Source organism: Echeneis naucrates, chromosome 1, assembly GCF_900963305.1.
Source record: "Echeneis naucrates chromosome 1, fEcheNa1.1, whole genome shotgun sequence".
Lineage (NCBI taxonomy): Eukaryota > Metazoa > Chordata > Actinopteri > Carangiformes > Echeneidae > Echeneis > Echeneis naucrates.
In genome coordinates, this window is record NC_042511.1 from 17,088,988 (window position 1) to 17,115,617 (window position 26,630).

At 40.1% G+C, this 26,630-nt stretch overlaps 1 protein-coding gene across 1 annotated transcript in view; it reads left to right on the forward strand.

Annotated features, from left to right (window-relative positions):
• The first annotated feature begins 13,348 nt into the window (after positions 1-13,348).
• The window catches only part of LOC115039575 (alpha-1,6-mannosylglycoprotein 6-beta-N-acetylglucosaminyltransferase B-like), a 102,583-nt gene continuing 89,301 nt past the window's right edge, over positions 13,349-26,630 (forward strand). Inside the window, exons 1-2 of the mRNA XM_029497312.1 lie at positions 13,349-13,443; positions 18,221-18,333. Coding sequence (XP_029353172.1) covers positions 13,376-13,443; positions 18,221-18,333 — 181 coding nt within the window. The 5' untranslated portion in view covers positions 13,349-13,375. The remainder of the gene's footprint in view (positions 13,444-18,220; positions 18,334-26,630) is intronic.

The window sequence follows — 26,630 nt, forward strand, 5'->3', positions numbered from 1 at the left end:
TCCTTGAGTTCACGAGCTCAATGCAGCTAATAAAATATGACGGGGAAAATGTCATTGAGCCAGCAAAATTGATGGATGCACATTCAGAAATGAAACGGAATCTCTGTACTGTGGACTTTTGTAGTCGATAGCCCAGTGTTGCTAAAAATATTCAGAATTTCAAAGAGAAAAAAGAAACAATGGTATGCATAATATGAGAGAATATTTGCAAAATCCACAATAATCCCTGACCCCAACCCTAACTTCCCAACAAGTGTGATGGTGGTGCTAACAGACACACACACACACACAGAGTGAGAGACAGAGATGAACACTGAGTCATAATATCATCCACTTAGTTATATTCTGAAAGGGAAATGAGGGGTGGGACTCTACCATTTCAAGGCTTGAGATATCTGCTTTGGTTTCCCTCCATCCATCAGCTCTTAATCTTCAGTTTTTATTCTCGCCCTCCAATCACACTATCACAGAAAGACTAGCATCTCCATCACAATCTAATTTGTTATCTTCATATAAATGCGATAAACAAACCAAATTCAGCGCCGTTATTTGACTTTGACCTTGAGCATCATACTAAGATGTGCTGCTAAAACAAAATGTACTTGGCTGCAGTTCACAGCTTTCCTACTCTCTGATCCTCTTACCCGCCAGACCCATCATCACAAATAAATCCTGCCAGCTGACTAATACCCACGGCGGCCCCTCAAGGCCCAAAACATGAAATGATACTTGGCTATCATTTGAATTTCATCACAATGGTCATTTTAAGGTAATTATTTTTCCTTTTCATTCTGAGTCAAATAAAAAGCAGAACTGAAAAATAATGAGATGGTGCCAGAGTACCGGATGGCAGTTTTTACTGCTGGTTCAATAAAAGCAGATCTAGTCTTGGTGTCCTGTTGTTGTGAAAGAATAGTTACTGTGGCAGGCTGGCGATGTCACCATCAATCACAGTTGGTATTGCTAAATATTGGCTCTGACATCTTACTTGAATTGGACAAATGATGCAAGCAGAGGTGTGAAAGGAAAGACAAGGATGGATTGGCTCAAAGTGGCCAACAGGGCCACAGTGAGTTTTGTTGCTTTTGTTTACATGTAAGTTTCTCTTCCATCATGTCCTCTATTCAATGTTATAGTTTTTAATTTAATGAACCAAGTCTTGATATGAAGATTATTCATGTGTCCATGTATATATATATATTGTCAGTAGTTATTTTACCCTGCCTGACAATTTTTTCACAGCAGTGGTGTGCAAATTCAGGCTTTTGTGGTGTCATTCTGCATTAATCAGTGCTACAATGTTAGTATTGCATTAAATTCAAAGAACAGAGCTATTCTCATAGCTTGAGGCCAAGTCCACTCATATGCAGGTGTTTTTTTTTTTTTATCCCATTCTATAAAAGGTACAAAAGGTTTTCTAAACCACAGTATGTAAACAAGCACAGATAAACTGTGCTAATTGTATCAGCTACTGCTGGGAAGTTTCCTTTTTTGAGTTGAAGGGAGGCAAAATAAATATGATTTGCTATTTTTCCAGTATAAAAAGCTGTGGGCTGCATTAAGCCATTAAGCATTAAACCTCAAACCAAATTCTATGTAGGCTGTGTTATGACAATAGCATGCAAACTGCAAAACAACTGTTTATGCATTTATATATACTTCCTTTGATTCCTTTGGTTAACAGCCTAACAAGCCAACTAAGACTTTCCGGTACATAGATAAGCAAAGGATGCATCACGCGGAAAAGCTTGTCGTATCAATATACTGGTACCAGCAGCAGCCAATATGAAAAGACATGAGAAGGCAAGAGACGGTGATATCAAATCTAAATCCTTCTTCCAAACATTTCTGTTGGCAATTACTGTCTGTACAAGATAACACTATCTAAATTTGTTGTTTAGCATTATCTAATTCACCCTGTAGCCAGGTTATTTCACATGGTCATGCAACACGGCAGACTCCATGGACACGGACCTGCCCCCCATTTAGATATAAAAGGTCTCATTCTAATCAAATAAAAGCTCAGTGATAATAATGAATATTACTCACCATTTCTGCCAATAAATCCTGCTAAATACCACAAACATTTCAGTTGATTTTAATTACAGTTTTCTGGCAGAGAGAAATTAGTTAACTTTGAGTCATGCCACAAAGTATTTGTCTCAATCTACAGTGATATTTTTTTTTCCCGATTTATCTTCAGTTCAGTGTCATCAAATCATCCTGGCGCTGTCTTTCTGTTGTGAGCATACAAACAGTATAGAGTATAGTCTCTTTCCACATCAGTGCCCACCAGCAAGTAACACCTGAATTCATTTACTTACCACTTTACAAAGTTATTGTGGCCCTCCACACACATCTGCTATCTAGATTTATAAGTCTTGCTTTGACTGGCGAAGAATGAGAATGAAATTGGTCACACTTTTTCAGTGATAAACAAGGGGAAAACAAGGTGCCTATTTTGAAACAGCTCTCTCGCTCTCTCTCAGACACACACACACACACACACACTCGTTTTGTTTTCCAATTTTGGTAAAAAAAAAAAAAAGAAAAAAAAAAGGCTTTTGCTGCTTATGGGTGCCCTGAATTGCCAGCTTGCCTATAAGATGACACCAACAGCTGAGACCTCCCCACAAGTGATTCATTACTTTAATCACTCTGCCTTTCCAACCTCTTCCAGCCACAGCCGGGCTTGACACATCACTGCTTTCTCAGAGCCCTCACACCATTTGTCCTGTTTAGGATATAGCCTCTACTCTTGTAGACAATTAGATGTTGGAGGTACAGGGTTGTGTAGAGTTGGTAAAAATATGACACAGTCAGGGCAGGTTGAGCTGCTGCATGCTGCTATGTAGTTATTCCTAGTTCACCTGAGATGACAGAGGTTTTCGTCACAGAACCAAGTGAAAACATACATATCGTACACAGTGATGTTAACTGCACTTACTCACGCTTAAAATAAGGCAAGTAACTCTTATTATCTTGCTTTCAATTCTATCTCACTTTGTTTAACTTAAGAGCGGTCATTACATTATATCAACAGCTACCTTTGAAGAGTTCTATTGATTTCGCCCTGGCTTGTCTTTTATTGATATGTGATGTAGAAAGTGGATAGAATCAATTACTCCTCTTATCTTCCTTTGCCTCTCGAAGGCAGAAACCGGAGCAGCTCTGCTGTCTTACTGGAGGAGGATAGAGTTCCATCCAGAGTTATGCCAGATAAGTTGAACCAAAGATATTGTAGCTGAGTCACAAAATCACATTTTATTTCTCATTTTTGTCAGATTTTGGTGTTGAAATTGAATTGTTGTATGGCTGCAGCAGGTGCTGGGCCATTATTTGGGAAACCAGTAGGAAATTAATGGGAAACATGCCTCACACATGACCTGCAGTCAGAGTACATTTGGAAACTGACTTGGATTATGTTTGGTAAGTGGTTTGGTTGTTGGCTGTCAAAGTTGCACTGGGACTCAGCTTTCATGCACACAGAAGAGATGACATGAAGTTGAAGTGAGCTCCAAACGAACATGACTGTTCACTCACATCCAGTAACTTGGCTTCCCATTCATGGCCTGAAGTTTGACTTTCCCCTAATGCACTTTGTCCTCCACCAAAAGCAGAGCAGTTCATTGCAAACAGATATGATAGAGGATCATAGCTGTGGATGGGACTGCTGCCAGGTGTGTTGGAGTTTAACAGCTGTGGGTTGTGGCTTTTTGCTTGCAGCACAATGCTACGCTCTGATCAAAAGTTTTCAAAGTTTCAGCAGGAGAGGCTGGAAGGAAGATATTTAGTTACTTGTCAGGTTTTTCAAACAGGAGGCCAGTAAGATTCAAGTAACCCTCTAAATAAGGTCATGTGTATGGACAACTGAACATACACTGACATTTTTTTATAATTTTACCCAAACTGCTGCTATAAAGTAGAAAGCACTGATTAAAAGCCCAAGCAGGACAATTTTTCTTTTAATGAATGAAAATAAAAGCCATAAAATGTAACCCCAGACGAAAGATTTACTACAACACGTAGCAGGTGCTAAATCATTTTATGTGTTACGAGAGTTGCTTATTTAATTTATAGCGTATTTATTTCCTTTGGTCAGTTGCTTGAATTACCTGGATGGCAGGCAGAGTGCAGAAAAAAAAATTATGGGGTGGTGAGGCTCCAAAGTGTGTGCATGCACATGTCAATCTTTGGAATTTTTACATATTTTTTTACCAGCAGCCAGGACAGAATATGTTTTCTCTCTGGCTGCTAATTGCCCAGTCTGTTTTCTGTGAGACATCTAAGAGCTTTTTTTTTTTTTTTTTGATCAAAATGTGGGGATCAGCTATTTTCTATCTAGAGGAAGATGCCTGTCATCACTCTATACTCCCATAGGTTGGGATTGTATGTCTGTCAGTCACAGTGTCAATATTAGGCCCCTTAATAGCCCCCATAGGCTTTTCCCCTTTGGCATTCACGAGTGATGTCACACTCAGATGACTGGTCCTTTCAATCTGAGCCCTGTTTCTGTCAAAAGAGTCTGCTTGTCTGTCTCTATGTTAAACTGCATGGTTTCATTTCACTACTCACATTTCCCCAGCTACATTTACAGTTGCAGCAAACATATTGCTGCTTCTGATACTACCTATACTTTTACTGCTGTCCCTCACTGTTGTCAACTCCCCACCATCCTGACTGCTCATGGCCAAGTTACATGAGCATGTTGATTTACGATTCTGTCTATCAAACATTCATCATTTTCAACAGAATCAACTGCTGACATTTGAATAAAATATTTTAAATCTACAGTATAACTACTCCCTGGGACTCTAAGATAAAAGTTTAGACTGCATTTTTCACTAACATGAAAACCAACTTCAGGTCAACATTGGAGATGACTCATTCTATGTGATAGATCACAGTAATTGTGATCATCATCTTGTCAATACAGTACTCAAGAGTGATTACCACGTTATCGCTTCTGTAATGTTGATACTATTTTAATTTGAGTAATATCAAGTTACTCACAAGTAAGAGATGTCAATAGAGCTTCAGCAGAGTAAGAACCCTTAGTATTGATATTTAGTACTTAATCCACATTATTAAATAAAAGAAAAAATGAAGAAGTGCACCAAGCATACACAGTAGTGTAAGTTAAGTCAAGATGATCAGCGGGGAGGGGCTCTCTGCACATCCGCAGTGTTACCGCTGTAAGTGGATGAGTAGTGGGATGACGTGCCCTTTTCCGAGGACCTGTACCTCTGGCTCCCATTAAGGGTTCTGTCACAGACAGCAGAGAAGTTGCCTGAAGTCAGAAGGAGGTTTATGGAAATGGTATCCAGTGCAGATGGGGAAGGGCAGCTACTGGTCAGAGGTCTTGTAACATTGTTCTTAGTGAGAGGGTTAAACAAAAAAAATAAAATAAAATAATATGTTTTGTCCTGATTATAAAGAAGGCAGCATGAACATATGGTAAGACGAGTGCCTGCCTAATGCACTTCGGGATCCTTGCACTCAACCAGAGGGCTAAATGAAGGAGGCGGTGAAGTACTAACCAGAGAAGGCAAAGAAATGAAGAGTGCATTTTGCACCCAACTAGGAAAGACAGGTTGCATATAGAAGGTTCAGAGAATTGGTGCTGATGGGTAACACTTTTTCAGTAAAGAAGGAGGCAAAAATGTTGGCTGAGAGGTTTGTGTTTGGAGGAGCTGGTGGAGGACTAAGTGTTTTTTAAAGGTGGAAAATACTTTCCAAATGTCTGTTGTACCTTTTGAAAAAATCTGTTTTAGTATAATTGATAATAGCTGAAAAGGAGGCAGAAGTCCAGGGTCGCCAGCTCTGCGCAATTTTCTCTCTGCAGCTCCAATGTCAGCACGCACACTTGGATAATACCAGGTATGGTGGATAGAGGACACGGAGTATCCAGGTCAAAGCAGGGCAGAGAGATTCTGTATTCTGTATCTTTCCTCTCTGCTGAGATAGTAGAAGGTAGAGCTTAGGTGGGCACGAAGTAAACCCTAGTTGGAGGCAAGTTTCAGAGGTTACCACAGAATGAAAGACCGTGAAAATTAAATAAATGCTTGGAAAGGTGCAAATGTACGATTGTTCAGCAATGTTTGGTACAATCTTTGGTGATAATGAGGTCAAGCACTTTACCGGCTTTGCAAGTTGGAGGGAGAAGACCCACCAAACTCTTAAATTCCTACATATTTAATGGATCTACTTTGGATGTTCTTTGTTTTTCTGTTGCTCATGCTACGATTACATTTAACTACCCTCTCTGCATACTGAATACCGCTGGACTTTCCTCCAAAACTGCTCATGACTATTACTGAAGCACCAACACACAGTAACATCACCTCATGTTCTTATTGTTAAAATCTGGACTTAGCTCACTTTTGCACATAGCAAGACACATGATTGAATGTTGAAATAATACCTTGTTCTCTATATTAGGAGCTGTTCACCACAAATGACTTCGATGGTCTATCCTGAGAACAATTCTTTTGTTACATTTTCCAGATCTCACACAGAACCACCCTTGTAACTGTCACTCACACACCAGAGAGATACAGAGGCCCTGCTCTGAGACAGCACCATTATGTTTGCTTGTTTGCATGACTGTGTATGTGTGTGTGTGTGTGTGTGTGTGTGTGTGTGTGTGTTTGAATCCACACAGCAGAAGAAAGTCAATTCTCAATGTAATGAAAATGCAAATTGTATCTCTCACGCCGACCTGCGCTGTCAATCACCATCACAATACTCCATCGCCTTTTCAACCTCTCACAGAACGGCCCACAATCAACCCGGACGTGACTGGGACAAATCACTCCACCAAGCCATTTCCCACATTCATTACAGATAAATCAATCTCCCTTATTGTTATGTTTGCTCCTCTTGTCCATTCTCTACTCCTCCGTCGTTTCCTGTCATCCTCTCATTTGTCTCTACTGTTCTGACTTCATCCTGTCTTTCAACAGTTTCACATCCAGAGAAAGGTTTTGAGTTTCCATTAAAAGAAGACGATCAAATGAAAAAACAAGCAGTTGGGGTGATTAACGATTCGTAATTAACTCTGGGCCTTGTTGTCAGTTACAATTCTGTATTAATGAATTGTTCTTTGCTTCTTCTTTTTTTGGTTTGAGACTAGAATCCCAATTAGCCTGCCATTATTTTTTGGGGAGATGAGGTGGGTGGGAGGTTTGGGGAGCCGAAATTAACAAAGTTAGGCATACTTCATTGCCAAGTGTGATTTCAACTCATTTGTTTTGCCAATTATGACCTTTTGTGAAGAAGACTTACAGAATCTGGTTCAAATCTATCCAGTAGCAGAAATGTGTTAGTATTTGTAAAGGGTGTCTTTCAGATTTCGCTTTATTTCTCAGAAATATGAGAGATTCATAAACCAGATGAATGGTTCTCAATAAGATCATGCTGTAGTTCTTCTTGAAAATAGATAAAAAAAGAAAATACATCTTCCCAACCCATTGCCAATTTAGCAACAGATGAGACCTTTGTCACATTTCGTGATCCAATGTGAAGTCGTCTAAACAACGTGGCTTCTTGGTGGCAGCAAAAATAATTGATAAATACAACAGCGATATATTATCTTGTGTCTTATTAGGCAGGTAGCAGGTTTTTGGAGTCTTTTTTGGAGAAAACAGTTACATGCAACAGCTGAAGAAGGTGAGCAGTGACAATGAACCAAACATTAAACTTTCAGGCTGTTTTCTTTTTTTTTTATGTGTGGCTGTATATTCCATTTTACAATTGATGTGAACTGCAGAGTGGGGTTGTTGCATTGGTTATTGATGACATTAAATATTTATATTTTTTACACAATAATACTGTAATGGCAGCAGTTGTGTTTCTGTGATTATTTGCTCTTCAGTTCATCAAGTTGATTTTTCAGTATCCATTAAGTGTAAATATTGCAAGTACACTTGACATAAAAGGGGGGGGGGGGGGGATCATCACATTATTAATGGCAGTATATTACAAAAAAGATGGTCTGAAGCTCAGTTAGAACTATGAGGGTTCAGCAGAAATGGTCAGAGTCCCATACAGTCATTTTTTTTATTTTATTTTATTAATAACAACAGCAATAATGCCCAGAGACCTCAAACCTGTTTCAAAAAATAGAGAAAGGTCAGAGCTGTCAAAAGTTCTATTCCTTTCAAATCAAATCAGATTTATTTGTACAGCGCCAAATCATAACAAAGTTACATCAAAGCACTTTACATGAAGAACAGGTCTAGACCAAAATTATTTATACTTTCCTTTCAAATAGAAATTTCTTGCCCATTAAAATAACAGTATTTCATCAATTTCTTAGTTCATCAAAGATTATTGCTTGAAGGTACGTGGACACAAGGAGGCGTTAAAGGCTAATCGCTTTTTCAGGAACTTCCAAAACAGCTAACCCCCCCCCCCGCCACAAAAAAATGCAGCATGCCTTCTATTTAATTTTTTTTTTAAGTGAAGTTTTAATCTTCCTGTAACCCCCAAATAAAATGCATTTTCCTTGTGGGCAAGATTTTATCAGGAATTTATATTATAATTGTTTTTTTTTTTTTAGAGAGTTTGGTGTTGATTGCAGTCTGTTGTCCTCATCTCAATTCCTATTGTGACAGCCACTTACCTTTTTAATGACTTGTATAAATCACCTGATTAGAATCACATTTTCTTTGCCTGACTTCTCTTACATGTTCCACTGAGATTAATTTAAAAATTAAGATTTGGCTTTGACCTTTGCTTACTTGAGATCAGAAACTCAATTTATGCTGCTGTCCAGATAAACAGCTACTCCATCGGCTTACAGAGAAGGACCACAGGCTTCATGGGCATAATATCTGCTGGAGCACCATTTATTGAAAAAAAAAGAGATACTTTTTAGATACATACTTTATTTGCTGGAGCGAGGAATTTTGTATATTATATGTGAACAGAAAAAAGTGTAATACATCATTATACAGTCCTACAAACATACCAGACCACTTACTTTACTGAATTTTGAAAGTCAGATAAGACTTTGGCAAACTTAATGTGTCTTAACAGGTATTCATTTCCAAATGAGGTGAGTAGGCTAATTTAGACTAATTGAGAACCACTTTGTCATACATAAGACTGTTGATCATTAATTAGATTTTTAATCACTCATTAAATTGATGTTCTCTTTATCCTAATTTGTTTAGATGAGTTTAGGTGTGAAAATCAGGCTTGATATAATACCATGTTCTTCACATTGACATTTGCAAGCAAGAAAAATCTTTGAACACTCACAAAACAAGATTAGCAGTACCAGTCATCCATGCGCGTCTGTTCAGTTCTCAGTTTAGAGGTATCAGACTACCAGCTGTTTAGTGCGCCTGCAGCACAGATCAGTCAATGAGTGCATGTAACCAAAAATAAAATATGGATGAGTCAGCTCAAAATATTAGAAAAATATATCAGTGGTATCTGGTCTGTGTGCACAGGCTGTGAACAGATGTGCTTTCTTTTGGCTGTTATATGTTATAGTGTTGTTTTGTGTGTGTGTGTGTGTGTGTGAGTGTTTAATTTTGCAAATTCAAATGGTATCAATTTATCATTGGATTTTTTAAATAGTTTTATTTATTTATTGATTTTTTATTCATTTAACAATTTAATCTGCAAATGCACATTAATTCTCAATATTTCTAATATTAAATAGCAAGCATAATAAAACCCCCTTTAATCTTTATGTTCCATGAGCACAATGCTTTTGCGTTTTAACAGTGTTTACATTAGCTTCTACCTTTTCCCTTTTGGAAGAAACATGTAAATGTACTTTTTCTTGCATTAGCCAAAAGATCCTCTACGGTTACATACTGCAAGAACAGTGACAAACAGATGCTATCTGGAACTGGTATGTTCCATTTATTTTGAAAGTAATTTCTCCCTCTTGGAAAGAAAGTTGGCTCTAAGAGAAATCGGCCAACAACTTTGTGGGCCATATAAGAGTAGTTCCTGTGAAACTGTAATGACAGATGTGCCTGTATGCTCTTCTTTTTGTCGCCGTTCATTGATAGATGGACTGTTCTCCCCTTCTTGTTTGGTCATCCATCCTCCATGAAAATATTACTCAGCCATATGTAAGAAACATTGTCTGTTGATACATGTTTCAAGTGCTCTTTATCTCTTTGTGTCTGCTTGTCTCGATGTGTGAGCATCCTCAGGCTCTCTTCATATTCTGTGCTTTTGAATTTGTATACCCCTCATTCTGTACATTGTAAATGCAGATTAATAAATTTTTTTCCCATTTAGATGGTTCCTTTATCTAATTAACATTTTTTCTTTCACTGTGGTTATGATCAGATTGTGTTTGGAAAACAGTCAGAAAAGTACCTATCCTCGGGTGATTGTCAGAGAGGTCATTATATTTCAGTGGATGCTTCCTGGGAGGATCAGAGTAATTATGGGTCATTGACTCCTAAAATATTTTGACAAATTCTGATGTTAATTAGCTGCCAGATCTGGTACCTACAATCATTTTGTGAGGAAGCTGTACATGCCTGCAAGAATCTGTGGGTGTAGTCCCAGTTTCTGGGCATTCCTCAAACTCACTCTGTGCCTAATACTCATTTGTATTGTAAAATTACACATGATAAACAGGATAAATTACACACGTTCCTGTATTACCCTGCTGGCTTGGACCTGGCTTTATAATCATCACTATAATCATCACCACTAATAAGATGGGCAGGAAGTAATTTATAACCAGCTGAAGTAAAGCAGTACAACAGGAAAGCCTAACAGCAGCAAAAATGACAGGACAAAAGATGTGGCAATACAGAAACACACTGAACATTAACACTGTTTTTTTTTTTTTTTTTGTCTTGTCTTGTTTAGTTACTGCTTCTTCTGTGCCTGAGGTGGCTTTGGAGTCATTGGTTACCTCAGCCTCAAGCTATATGCTGTTCCAAGCTAGACAGAGCTCATTAAGAAAAGTGGAGGGGAAGGAGGACAAGACTAACACATTGGAAAGCTACGTATTATAGCCTCGACAGAGACTGTGAAACTTTCTCTACTCTGGAGTTGGACTTAACACCACTGCAAATTCTTACTGCAGGGGGCAACTAAAGGCATTTTTCAAACTTTGCCATATACATTAAGTGCTCGGTTTTCTAAATGAATCTTTAAAAGTGTGCTAGGTGATAACATCTAAATTTACTTCAGAGGAGGTGGACAGTTCTGCCTTTGGGTATTCTCTGCATTTGACAGAATGCTTTTCAGACTTCAGTGATTTTTACTAGTGTGCAAAAAGTATTCCCACAACCCACAGAGAAGGACAGCCGGCGTGGGCGGCGGACTGTCAGTCAAATCCACATGTACCAGGGCGAGTGATGCATGAAGGGAGTTTGAGATTTCACTGTCATCTTCAGTCTGGTCCCCTGCAGATCTTTCCGTTCAGCCTCCATTTCTGCTCCAATGCTCTGCTGGCCACAAAGACTGTATAATCTGTGCACCAACTAAGGCTGACTGCTAATCATTTAACTGAACAAATAAGGTCATCTAGAGTTGGACTTTTCTCTGCCTTTTGTTTGAGTTAATCCACTGTGCAGTAGTGCCTGAAGTGGCATATAGGGTGCTAAAAGGATGCTTTCGAGCAGCAGCTGGGAAAACCCCCACAAAATAAAATATTTATTTTATATAGTCCTCAAAATAGACTCTATAATTCAGTACTGTGTTATCTCAACATGTTACTGCTCCAACTACTACTATGATCATGTCAGCTGCTGCCTTCAGTAAGATGGCTGCAGTGACATTACTCACCGCTGAGTGTCGCTGTTTAATACTGATGATGTTCGCTGTCCGAGGTGCTGAACTCCTCAACTGTGATGCTTAGTTCATAAAAAATAGATACACAGCCGCAATGTAGAGCCAAAAGTACACTCGGCCACACTTTGTTATATCCAGGTGTACGTTTGTACACAGAGAAACATGCTGCCTGCAGAACTGCTGTTTATATTCACTTTAGCTCCACACAAATTAACTAAAGTTGGGAATACTGGTCAATAGTTTCACTTTTTTTGATGAGCACCACATGCTGTAGTCAGTGAGTCGGCTAAAAGCTTCACAGAAGAAAAAGGTGTAGGTAGTTAAATGGTCAACTCTTTGTCTGTAGAGAAGGAAGGCTGAGATAAATGAAACCTGAATTGTTCTCACGCCACAACACTGAAGTTAAAAGCCGTAGATGGCGCCATGCACAGGGGTGAGTGTGGCTGCAGATCTTTCAGAGCATCAGAGCTCTCTATGAAACTGCAGCCGGACTAGCGTGAAGTCAGCAGGAGGAAGCTGGTGGTACGGCAAATTATGGTAACTTCCCTTTCAAAAAAAAAAAAAAAAAAACAACCCACAATGATCCCACTCTGGTGGTTTAAGGACTTCAGCCAGGAGCCTGCAGTAAAATCGATTACAGAATATTTTCTTTGCATTAATCAATAAAATGTTGTAAGCTTGGTTTGTACTTTTTTCAGCACAATAACATCAAATACAACAGGATAGACAGACAATCTCACACAACTCTTACTTTGAGGGGATTTTTTTGTCTGGGATGCCCCACAAAGTCCATCCAAGCTATGCAGAAACAAATTTTTTGATATCCCTACAGAAATATACTTTTTATTATTATTTGTTAGGATTATTCTTACCTGTCATATTAAATTGAATTTACACATTATGACATATGTTCCCCTTATTTAAAAGATACTTCACTCAGCTGTCAGTCTATTTTGTGCACTCAAGTGTAGCCCTCCCCGACCATGGCTGTAGGGTTTGAGGTTTAGAATAAGTTAGTGAATAAAATACACACGGTTAAACATAATGTTTGGCAGTGTGGGGACTATTACTTTGAAAGGGTGGACCGGACGTGGCTGTGTTCACTGCTGGAGAAGTGAAGGAGTCTGAAGGAGACGCGGCTCGCTGGACACACTCGCCCTCACTGGCTTCACTGGGAAGTTGAGTGGTCCACACAGACAGCTCTCCTCTGTCAACCCGTCCTCACTGAGGGGGGCAAAAAAATAATAACAATAACACCAGTTCGCCTTTGACAACATCGCCATTTTTCCCCGCTCAGACCTCCCTTCGGAGATGAGTCCAACAGTCGGCTGAACCCGCGGCGGACCGAGTGCTTGCGTGACTACGTGTTCAGGTTTTGGAGACATTTTCACGCTGGAGGGGAACAGAGACTTGCTGAATTAAACTTTTTCTCCCGTTTCTCGTCGAGGGGGAGAGGCGGCACGAATGGCTGCTTTTTGTATCTGAAGCAGCCGACTTTGCCGCCGGACGGGTGGAGGATGAAGACGGTCGGTCCCCTCAAGTTCCAGGTCGGGAGGTTAAGCAGCATGTCAGGGGTCGCTCGTTTTGGAAAATGATCGCTGGCGCCACCGACGGCAAAATAATGGTCAGAAGATGTCTAGTGACGTTCAAACCGTTCAGGTAAGAGAAGAGACAAAGAGCCGCCGACGCTTGTTTAAACCCGGCTTTCTCTTTAGCCTCCGGCACTGACATCGGTGAATATGTGTTGATCACACACTTTACCGTCCAGGCGTCCCAAAGCTGGACACAAACCTCATATTGAGTTGCACAACTATGCCACTGTGTGTGTGTGTGTGTGTGTGTGTGTGTGTGTGTGTGTGTGTGTGTGTGTGTGTGTGGGGGTGGGGGGGGGGGTCGGTGTGTCGGCACTCACCAAGACCTCCATGCAAATGTGCGGCCACACCAGATGTTCCTCTACAGCATGAATTGGATGCGGACTCGCGGAAATAAAGAGGCAGCAGTAGTGAGGCTTGATCCCAGCCAGTGTTAACACATGGACGGCTCCATTATCACTGTGTGACTGGGCTTTGTTTGGAAAGATGTTGAGGGCAAGCCGGAGGCGATTTCTTATACATGTTAACCACTTACACAGCTGATCCTTTCACAGTCCATTGAGTCATGCTTTGCCAACCTGTTTTATTTAATTTGCCCTGATAGGTAAAGGACAGAGGCGTGTTTTTAAATGTAATCATCTAATTAATTCAGCTATTGCCTTTTTTTAAATATTATTCTGGGATTTGGAGATTATGAACAGCGGGGGCGTTATGTGGCACAAGAGGTGGAGGATCACTTCAAATGATTACTACCAAAGACCAAACAGCTTTCACTCACTTTCCACCTGCTAATACTGCGTTTAAGGGTTTCTTTTACGGGTATTTCCTGAGTGAGCTGAAGCAATGGAGTAGCAGCTGTGCAGCCACCTTTGTTTAAGTGGGTCTTTATGATGGTCAAATTCATGCTGCCTCAAATTGCTTCACCTGCAATCCACTTAGTGGATAGGGCATTGATTCAAACACATTCAATTAAGCAGCTTTGTGACAGTGCTGATCCGGCCTTGACAGCACCAACTATGAGAGCTTGACACAGATGACTTCATTTAAAATGAAACCAGATCTCTAGCCGAGTGTGGGATTTTGAACTCTTACTGTGAATGCTTGGATTATTTTCATTATGTTTGCCTTTATTGAATAGTTGCATGAAGAAAAACAAACAAAAATCAAAGGTGAAATAAAGCTTTGAGGACTGATGCAGTAGACAGATATACAGGCACTGAAGATAGGTCAACAGCTTTTTACCTTTGAGCATCAGGAATCCTACTTGACTAGTGTGATCTGTGGACAAGATCTAACGCAGAAAAGTCTTAATAACCGAAGAAGCTGCTTGTCATACTGAAATTTGAAAATCAACTCTATCTCAAAATGCAGACTGTGTCTGGACACCGTGAAATCCAAATCGTTCACAGAAATTAGACTGTTTCAGGTGCCAGGAAAAGTTTCTTGGAAAACACCCCAAGTAACACCTACACCACAGCTCCTCCACGCCTGGCAGAACTCTTTGCTTCAAAATCATCTACCTAGAGGCATGTGTGTGGAAGCCAATTAGCTGATAGTAGATCTCTCCTTCTGATCCAATTATGGGGAGCAGAGCATTTACTTTAAGCCTGTTAATTAAAGGCTCGTCAAGCAGGAGCTGGGCCTAATCCTCTCATATCACCCACCTAACGCCACTTTGGAAAATGGCTAAATGATAAGAGAGGAAACGATCGCCCTAGGATGTCATCAGACCAGCCTCTGCACACCCACACGAGCTGACTATGTTCACTTTCTTTTCCGGTTCTTTTGCATCAGTACTCATGCTACCACGGCTGCTGTTCGTCTGTCCTGAGCACTTGATCATTAATCCTTAGATCACACAGATTTGTTATCTGTAAAACCAGCACATTCGGCTCCCTGTTCCTCATGAACCCCCCTAATTTTTCAAGGCTTAGTTTCCTAAGCTTTTCTTATTGTATTTAAAGAAAGAATTAAGTCTGAGAATAAAAAACAAATATTGGGCACTTTAAAATCTATGAATAATTGCTCTGAATGAGGTCAGTGATTTTTATTTTCAGCCTTCGCTTCATTTGCTTTCTGAGCAGATGGTTGTGTAGTATTTGCATCATCCATACAGGTAGACCATGGCTTCATATTCATGACTAATAATCCCTTGGTCATAAAGATTGTATGGGATTGGATGCACATCAGTTATTATATTGCTGCACTGTGATCTCGTGACAATGATTAAGCTGTTCCAAATTATTCCGCTACATGCCTGGAACAGATTGCGGCAATATGTTATTTCATAATACTACCGCATCCTGGGAAAAACATAAATGGAAATAATCATGTGCTCAGATGCTGTGACTTTGCTATGATTATGGTTTTTCAGTTTTATGCTGAACATTGAAGTCGCCGTTGACACGTTGAAACTTTGCTTTAAAGCATCTCGCTGCATCCTGCTGATCCCAGTCAAGTGTTATATAAAAATCTACTTCCAACACCCATAATTCATTATGATAATCAGAACTAGGAGTACCTGTTTCAACATTTATTCATGCACAAATAAGTGTTTGTCTTTTTCCAAGTGTAATCAGCACTGTAATTCATTAGCTCTAACTCATAATATGGTCTAATCATTTTCTTACCGAATTTATTGAACATGAAAATAATTGATGAATTTAACAGCTCTGACCTCAAGTTTTAGAGCGATCCAATAGCTGTAATGTCTGATGCCGCCCATTAAACTGGAGCCATGAAGATAATGATCATTCAATATCAATATGTATTTTTCATCTACAAGAATAAAAAGTTTCCTCTGAAAGAAGTCCCCTGTCATGTCCCACCGTCAGCCCCTTGAAGATGTCGGAGCAAGTAACAACCCAATGATACGCATTGGCATCTTAGAATATGAAGTCATTCAGGAGGCTTGGCAAACCACCAGGCTCTATACTTAACAGATTATTCAACATCACCTTGATCCCTTTGGGTCAATCGGACCAGTCAGCATACCATCTCGTAAGTGGTCATTTTTCGTGTCTGTTGATCGAAACTCATTTCTTACGGCCTCATCAATATTAAGAGGTTTTGTTCAGAACTTTGCGTGACTGCAGCTACTTACCATTCTGGGAAGTGCTGTCAACTTTCACACAGGGCCATGCATTCAAGCAAACAGTTTTAGCCTGGCTTTGAAGAGAAAGCAGTGGTGGTGAATAATTCATTCATTTGTTATGTTAAGATTTTTCCAACCTTGGATGCAGAAGTTAAAAGTTTATAGGATTTGTGTGCAGGGTTGGCTCTAAATTATGAGGTGAAATGTGATAATCATACACAAAAACTCTGGTTCCTTTTTCCTCCTGCTGTTTTATTACATTCCTGCCCTTGCTTAGCTTTTTTTTAACAGCTACTTGTTTGTACTTCTTTTCTCAATAATTTTGCATGATTGAGGAAATCTGGGCAATGGGCTCCAACTGCGACAATACACGGTATAAGTTATTATTATTATTATTATTATTATTATTATTTGAAAAAAAATCTGCCTTTGTACTGCACTTCTACATAATCTTTCAAGGGTTAGTTTCTAGTTTTTGTTTTGTTTTTTTTTTTTAGTAGGGCTAGACTTGTTTGTCATTTGAGGCTGACTGGTATTTTGTCCAGTGGATAAGAATCACAGACAGCTTTGCCTCTCTGCTTTCCCCCGAAAGAATTTTGGCATAATAAGATAACCTTTGATCCATATACACTGAGGAGAGTAGCTTAACTGGGGCAGGATTTACACAGATACAAAAGACCTCATTTTCAACAGTTTTTAAGGAAAAGATGTGATTTTTCTCATGGCTGTCTAACAATGGGGGAACCCACACAGTATCATCTTACTTTCCCTTCTAAGAAACAGAGGATATTCAAATATCAGATCTCTGTAAAGAAGCAGCAGAAAGCAGAAAATTACGTTACAAAACCAGGTCTGCAGGAGAGATCCTAGCCTAGACTCTGGATGGGCTTTACAATATGATCACCTGAGACCAGTCGACAACAAAGCAGTGACTTTATATCTCTCTACACAGTATACAGTAAGTCACACACGGCAGAATGAATTCCATAGTTCATTGTTGTTGACCTACTTATTGTGCAGTTCAGATAGAAAGGGTGACAGACACTAGTGTGTGTGTGTGTGTGCGTTTGTGTGTTCAGAGACTTTACACAGCATTTTAGGTCATTTTACATGAAAATAGCATAATGTTTTTGTCTCTTGTCTTCTTCTTGTCTTCTCTTCCCCTTGATACACCCGTGATAATTCATAACTAATCACACCCATTTTGATGTAACCCAGGGACAAAAGCTCACCCTTATTTTGACACTTTTGCTTAAACGTATTCCAAGCAATAACATCACAATACTGAGCTCTTTCAAGTACCCCTTGGCTTTAAGTGTCTACTTTTCATGTGTTATCATTGCTCTATTTATGTTCAGCCTCGGAGAAGTATTGCCTGCTATTTTCGGTCTGTCTCTTTGTGTATGTTCTGCCTTGCCCCTGCCCACCACATCTTCTCTCATGCTCTTGTCTTTGGATCTGTATTTTCCTTCTGCCTTTTTCTCCTCATGTCCATCATTCTGTCCTGCACAATGTTATTTCTATAATTTTCAGCCTACTCATCTTCCTACATACCTCCATTTTTTTCATGCTTTTCAAGCTCTTACTTATACCTTTTCTGCAGAAATATCTGTCCATTTTTCGCTCTTCCCATCTTCTCGTACTCAACTACAAGCCTAAAATATCTATTTACCTGTCCTTCCCCATGATTATGTCAGGCTGTCTCAACTTCCCTTTCATCCGTTTCCTCTCTCCTCCCCTTGTGTTGCAGGATATTCGTGGTGGGAATAGGCTTCTTCAGCCTGTGCTTTCTAATGACCTCTCTGGGGGGGCAGTTTTCAGCCAAGAGACTGGGGGACTCCCCCTTCACCATCCGCACAGAAGGTACTGGCATGTGCCATGTTTGTGTGTGTATGTGTGGTAGGGCTTGTGTGTGTTTATCTGTAAATGTTGCCTTTACTGGGTTGCTGTAACTCTGGTTTCACTGGAGCTTCACCACCATCAAAGCTGCACCACCTTGACCAAGGAACTTACAAAGGCTTGGAAGACCAGGATAAAAAACAGGAATCCTGAAGTGAATCTTAATGTCATCGCAGTATATCCATCAGCAGAAAAGCTGCATTTTCCATAGTCATGGTCAAGTGGCGAGAAATAAATCAACATGCTTGGAAAAGAAGATTGATGTGGCAAGTGGGACATAAAACAGAAAGGCTAGCCACTAGCTTGGGAATTACTAGACTGATCCCCAGTAGTGACAGCAAGGCAGGTGTTAATGTTATATTTGTAGGGTTGACTCAAACAGAGACGAAAGCCGTCACCTCTTTCAAACAAAGGACACATGCAGCCATTGTGTGTGAAGCATATTGTTTATGTCATGTTGTATTTCAATATATATGTTTATATAAACAAAATGTGCATAACTTACAGCAGAATTAATATACCCAATGTACTCAGACTGACAGCCTATCTCTCTCAGCTTTTTTTCTTTCAATAGCTTTGATGTGAAACAATAAACAATTCAGCCTAAAACACATTTTATAGGTCCCCTTCAACCCCCTCAGGATATTCTTTAGAGTCTTGTCATCACATCAGAGCCAATGAAAAACATTTGTTCTAGCCACGAGTGGAAATTACAGTATGACTGAATTTGTCAAACAATTCCTCTCTGATGGACAGATAACTTTAGCTACTAGTTGAATTTGATTTTGTATGACTGTAACCAGTATCTGTAAGTAGAGCCCCACCAATACAGGCTTTTTAAGACCAACACCAGTTTTTACATTTGGGGAATTAAAAAAAAAAAAAAGATTGCAAAACTTTAGTAATTTCTTATTTCTTGTTATTTGAGAGTCCTCACCAAAATAATGACACATAATGAAGTTTATGAAATAAACTTGTTTTATATAAAGAAATGCAACTGGTGGCAGATCCCTGGCTCACAGAGATTATGCAGATGTTGCATATCACTGTATCGGGTCACTGTAACAGGTCTTTGGTAAATTACTCCAAACTTTACTTTGTTCACCACTTGCCATATGTCAGAAAATTAAACACAAAACAAAATTAAACATAAAACCAGGTGAGATATATAAGAAAGGAAGGGAGCTTTATCCCTGCTACTACTACGACAACTACTACGAATTAAAAGTGTTTTTATAAAAACTTAACTTACCATTACTTACCACAACTTACCATGAAGCTGACCAAAATGCTGATAAAGAGTATCTCTCCTAGCGCTGAAGCAGTTTTGAAGACTTCATTGCCTCATTTGCTGGACTGTCATTGCATATTGTGCAGAGCAGGCTCGGCGCGTGAGAATCACCTGTAGCAATCAACCCATACTTTAAGTAGGAGTCCTGATATTGTATTTGAAATGTAGCTTTCTTTTTCTTGGAAGTCAAAAGCTCTTCTTTTTCTGTCTCCGCATTGGACCATCTCCCCTTTCCAAAGAGGCTCTCCAAAGATATTTGTATTTACTCATTTTTGCTAGCTTGTGGGCTGAAGTTTTGATGTACCGTATCATGTGAATGAAATGAGTGTCTTGGTCAGAGGCACAGACGAATGTATCTGGTATTTTTTTCAAAATAAAACATCGTTCAGATGTTTTATTTCTCATAATTAAAAAAATTAATAAATAAAAATCTGTCTTTTTGTGCAGCCCATGATCAAATGACTGGTACTGGTCTGGTGGTTGGGGGCCAGTGCTCTAGAGGACAAATCACACAAGGACAACATCCAAAACAATTTTTAAACTGTCATTATGAACACTGATACTGATTAATTGGCAAAGACTTCATAACTGGTATTACTGGTATTTTAAAAATAATAATGCCATAGAACAAAGCAAAAATTTCATTTTTAAGTTAAAAAATTGGAACAAGCAGACATGTAAATGCAGGACAGAGTCTTGATAGCAACTGATGTTAGATTTGTGAGCTTGCTTGGCAAAAAGAAAATGAGGGCAGAACAAAATACATTAGAGATGACCTGGAAATAAAACATCATGGTTAGACCCCATGTTCTGTGATGGTAAGATACTTCTCAGTGTGGTCAATTAATCACAAACATGGCAATCAGATACCCACAAGTTTCCATATCACTGCATTTTGTCTGCTGTGCCTGTGTTGCATTGATGAGAGTGAAACCTTAGTCCAGCAAAGCCATATCTCAATCGTGACATGGCATTAACATATTGGGTCAGCCAATTATATCATATGACCGAGTGAAGGCTGACCATCAATGGCAAGGCAAAAAAGGCACTGATCTAACCTCCTTCTGCACAAGGTGCAACAACAAGATTTCCCAAAATATAATTTTGCAGATGCCAACCTCTGATAAAGTTTAAAAAGGAAATCTGTGCTCTTTGCGGGCTTCCACATTTGTTTGCATAGTTGTGAAATGATGAAGGAAGTGTTATCATGTGAGAAACGATCACAGGTGTTAGTGAGAATGAGGGTGGTGTATGTGTTATCTGTCACAGACAAAGATGAACCAGTGAAAATTGAAGCAGAAAATTATGTGCAAACTAAAAATCAGGTGAAATGAGAGCAAGTGAGAGGGATATTAAGACAGAGGGTGGGGGATGGGGGTCATTTAGGATATCTGTGTTTGCGATAAATTGAGATTATTGCGTTTGTGTGATAAATTAAGATTAGTGTCAGTGTTTCTTTGTAAAATGTAGTACTGATTAATCAACTACTCAGGACTGCAGCCTGGGAAGACATCTGGAGCAAGCTCATTAAAAACTGTATACTGTCCAACCATGTTTCCCCATAGGAGGGTGTGTGTGTGAGAGAGTGTACATACATAATTTTTATGTACTTCAACCCTTCTCTGCTTGTCTGCTTCTCTGTGCTAAAAAGATGCCTCTGTCAGTGTCATCTAATGTGTGTTTGGGTACATGTGTTTTGGTGTATGATCCACAGTGTTGCGTGTCAGTAGTCTCCGACCAAACCTGTTTTTGTAGCGCTCTCCCTTATTGTGTGTGTGTATATATGTGTGGTTTTAATGTGTGTTTGTGATGAGCTGGCAGGAAATTGGCTGTTAAATGGGGCGACAGCGGCAATGTGGGACAAGATTGAGACCAGAGAGACTGAGAGACTGATCCATCTGCTCTCAGTAAATCAGTCCCACAAAACAACTGGCCCTTTCATTAAGCCTTCACTCGCCACCTGCAGAGCCCCCCCCCCCCCCCCCCACACACACACACACATACACATACACATTTTCCTGTGTTTCATTATGTATATGTAATTTCTGGCAGCGCTCCTGTGCAAATTATACATTTTCACTAAATCTTGGGCTTTTCACAAATCTGAGCCAGGCAGGGCTGAGCTACTTAACTTTGTGGTTTATCAGTGTGGTCATTTTCATTTACCCTTATTTCGCTTTGCTAATCTCCTGTGTTTTTGCAATCCTTGAAAAGGATTATGTCTGTGACCATCTGACATCCGCCAAATATACCTTATTTAGAGTTTGCTGGAAGCTCAGAATGAACAATAATCACTAAATCCATGATTGCATTACTAGTAACTGATCAGATCACAAGCTCTAGTGATAACACCCTACATGTTTTAGATAGTTGTTCTGTTGCTTGGCTGTTGGTTGTTGTTTTCTTTTCTCCATAAATGATCTAAGTACAGCAATTGTACAAATATCATTATTCCACTTTATACCATTGCAAAGACATTGCTTTGACCTTATCACCTTAATCAGAATCAGAAATACATTAAAATGCTTTTTTGGAGTGTTATTTAAAAAAAAAAAAAAAAAAAAAAAAGTTTTACCTCGGTAATTACAAATAAAATGCCCAAAGTTCTTGTTAAATGTGACATAGTACACAAATACAGTTCAATGTATGGAAATTAAAAACTTTAATCACATTGACAAAACATTCAGTGTTTGCTCTCAAATTGTTCTGCTCAAAAGCTGGTCTCTTATAATAGCACCAGGCCAGTGCTTTCCAGCTGCGTGCATTTATTTCCCTAGTGTAAAAGATTTATCCCCAAAGAACAAAGCCCTTTTTACTGAAAGGTTATCATGACACAGCAGAATGTCAAAAGCTGGTTTTCTTTCGTCCGCAGGAGAAGCTCTCACTCTCTTAAACATAATAGAAAAGCTTCATTGCAGTAATAGGAAAGGGGCATTTCTCAGAAAGGTCAGAATCATCTTCATGATAAAGACTGATTTGAGCAATTTAAAGGCTTCACACACTGATGGCAAGAGCTAAGTAAGAGAGCTAAACAAGAAGGGAGGCAGACAATACCGACAATCATCACAATTCTGTCCCAATCAGCCAACACTGTTGTCCATTTCCATTATCATTTCCATGTATTACTGTTTCAGACGGTTCACTGTAAAACACTATTTTAAGGATGTCTGACTCAGCAGCTGCCATCTCCAGCTTACCATCATCCATAATGTGTTGACACCAAGCAGACATTTTATTTTCTGTAAAAATCTAATTCACAGAATTTCATCTCACAATATGCCACGGTCATCTTTACATGGATGCAAGCTTGTTGTTTGTGCATAATAACAGCCAAATTTGTGTCGGGCTTTGTCACCTTAGTAGGTGAAGCACTGATAGCAATTGTTTGAGTATTAGCTGAATTTCCCTGCCACCTCTCGCTTCCATGGATTATCAGCTTCCACCGCAGGTTTAGAGTGCCAGGTATTCGCTCAAATCCCCGTCTCTCCTTAGCAACTGACAAACTCATCAAGAGCTGTGAGAGAGAGATGGAAAGGTAGGAGCTCAATGGTGAGAGTGAGAAAGTAAAGGAAGTGAAAGTAGAGATGGTATGTTGCTCTCAAGAGACAAATGAAAAGGGGAATAAAAAGGCAGGTTTTTTTTAACTAGATTAAAATAAATTAGACATATGGGAGATGTGAGTTTGATCAAAGGACTTCCCTGTGGAGCCTGTTCATACTGCAGTTTATTCAACGACGACACTTTTAACCCCAGCATGTTTCACACTCCGTTGTTCACGCTGGCGACGCAGGGCTTACTTCACTTAGCTGGTTGGATCCCTGATTGGTGAGAGAATCGAATATTAAATATTTGTCCCAGTTTTGTCCCGATTGTGTTGTCCCCTCATCTCTGTAGTCTATCAGTTAAAATCAGCTTTGAAAAAAACTAAACAAAAACAAAACCTGTGAATGATAGTGTTATTTATTTATTTTTAAGTAGGTTTGTAATTGCCATGAGGACCGTTTTTTTTTTTTGTTGTTTTTTTTTTTGACTTGCATCAAACCCAGTTCTGTGATGTTCATCAGAACAAGCCAAGAGGCAAAGAAAAGAATCACGCCAGTGTGTCACAGTCCCCAAAAGACATTTTTATTTGTGTCCTAAGAACCCAGATGAGAATTAACACCTCATAAAAGTAATGCCATGTTATGGGGACATGCATACATGATCATTTTTATATTTTAGTATGCCCTAGCTATGCACTAGCGGTTGAGCACATCATACCGCTCTGTGGTCCCCTTTCATGTTTTTTTCACACTGGATGTTCATCTCTATCGTGCATCCCCCATAGTTATGCTCCCCTCCTGTTGCTGCATGTCGAACAAATCTAGCATGACAATTTTCTGCATGTTGCTGGTGCTAGGTGCAGCAGGGGAGTCACTTGGGGAGTGCACTTTATCAGTGCATTCATAGCCTCGGGAGTTTAGACTGTGCATATCTGTTCGTTTACACATATTGGTTTCTGTTTGTCTGAATCTCACAATTTCAGTTGAAATAGTTTTGGATTTCATTTTCAACAAAAGATATAAAAACAATGATTATGCAGTTTTACCAAAGAGCATGTTCTCTTATATCTGGAGACTATAATTTATAGGCTGAGGTATTTCTGTAACATCCTTCATTTATGAAGCATCCTGATCCTTTGATAAAGGAAAAATTCCTTTATCAAAGGAAAAGATAAGATAACGTCTGTACAACAAAATTTGCACAGGAATAAAATGGGAATAAAAATAAAAGTGCAACTAGAGCTCAAAGATAATGATACATACATAAATAAATGCAGCATGTTATAATTGCACTTGGGTGAGGTAGATTTTACACTTAATTATATTGCCCTATTTACTGGATTGTTTTGAGGGGTAGAAGCTGTTTTTAAGTGTGTTTGTCCTGCTTTTGAAACTCCTGTACCTCCTTCTAGAGGACAGCAGGCTGAGCAGGTGGTGTCCAGGGTGGAGGTGGCCGCTGGTGATCCCTTCTGCTCTGGAGAGGCATCGAGAGCTGGCAATGTCTTCCAGGGAGGGCAGAGGGCAGCCGAATACCTTTTCAGTTGACCTGATCACCCTCTGCAGTTTTTTCCTCTCAGCTGCTGTGCAGCCAGCATACCAGACGGTGATGGAATATGCCGGCAAACTCTGGACGGTGGAGTGGTAGAAGGTCACCAGCAGCATCTCCTCCAGTTTGTTCCTTCTGAGTATTCTCAGGGGATGGAGTCTCTGCTGGGCCTTATTCATCACTGCTGGCCTGTGTGCTGACCAGGAGAGATCCTAGGAATTTGCAGGTGCTAACTCTCTCTACACAGTCTCCATTGATGAAGAGGGCTGCAGGTTCAGCTTTCTGTCTCCTGAAATCCAGGACCACCTCCTTTGCTTTTTTTGGTGATAAGAGACTGGTTGTTTTTTGTGCACCACTCTGCCAACCGCTGCACCTCGTCCCTAGAGGCCAATTCATCGCTTCTGGTGATGAGCCCCACCAAGGTGGTGTCGTCTGCAAATTTTATTATAGTGTTAGAGGGATGAATCGGGGTGCAGTCATGGGTGTGTATGGTGTACAGGAGTGGAAACAGCACACAGGCTTGGGGGGAGGCTGTGTAGCGTGTGATGGTGGATGAGCTGTGGGTGCCAATCTTGACTGATTGGGGGCAGTTGGAAAGGAAGTCCTTAATCCAGGCGCAAGTTTATGGGGGTAGGGCAAGAGCTGCCAGTTTTTCTGTAAGGGATGATGGTGTTAAAGGCTGAACTGTGTACGTAGGTCTCTGGCTGTTCAAGGTGGCTTATGGTGGTACGGAGGACAGAGGAGATGGCATCATCGGTAGACCGATTTTCTCTGTATGCATATTGGTGTGGGTTGAATCCAGGGGGGAAGTTGGCTTTGATGTGGACAGAACAAGTTTGTCAAAGCATTTTGCAACCACAGCTGTTGGTGCAATTGGTCTGTAATTGCTGAGGCTGCTGGTGGAGAAGGTTTTGGGCTCTGGGATTATGGTGCCTGATTTGAGGCAGGGAGGAACAGCAACGTGTGCAAGGGTGAAGACTGCAGAGAGCTGGTTGGCACAGGATGTGGCACACAATTCCTGGTACTCCATCAGGCAGCAGCCTTCGTTGTGTTCATAGACTTGAGCACACGACTCACTTGATGTTCCTGAAGAATGTGTGTGTGAGGGCTTTCAATCTGAGCAGGCAGAGTGGCTGTATGGGGTCTCTTCACCTCAAAATGTTCAAAGAAATTGTTCAATTCCTCTGCTAGTGCTGTGTCTGCATCCACTGTCACTGTGCTGTTCTCTTTATATTTGTTGAGGTGTTTTAGTCCCTGCCACACCTGATGTGGGGTTTTCCTCGCCAGCTGTTCTTCCACCTTCCTTTTGTAGGCCCTTTTTGCATCTATAATCCCTCTTCTCATTTCAGCTCTTGCTGAGCTGTATAGCACCCTGTCACCTGTCCTGAAGGCGGAGTTTCAGGCTCTCAGGAGTGCCAGCACAGCATTTGTCATCCAAGGTTTCCCGTTGGGATAAACATGGATGTGCTTATCTGTTGTGACATTTTCTGTACGGTATTTGATGTAGGAGTAGTGGAGTAGTGTCATTGAAGCCCTGTAAGTTTCTGTTGCTCTAGGGTACTCAATTCAGTCTGAACAAAACAGTCTTGCAGCTGGGACAGGGCGCCCTCAGGCCAGGTTCATACAGTTAACTGGCTTTATTCTCCTCCTGAGAGGAGTATATGCAGGCATGAGAAGCAGTGAAAGGTGGTCGGAGAGGCCCAGATGTGGGAGGGGTACTGCTCTGTAGGCTTGCTTTAAGTTTTAGTTGACCCTGTCGAGTGTGTTATTCCCTCTGGTACATACTGTACATATAGTACAAAAAATTGATTCTGATATTAAACTTAACCATATGCAATTCAGCACTATTTTGATAAAATGTTGAGGCCTACACTTCGGGCTT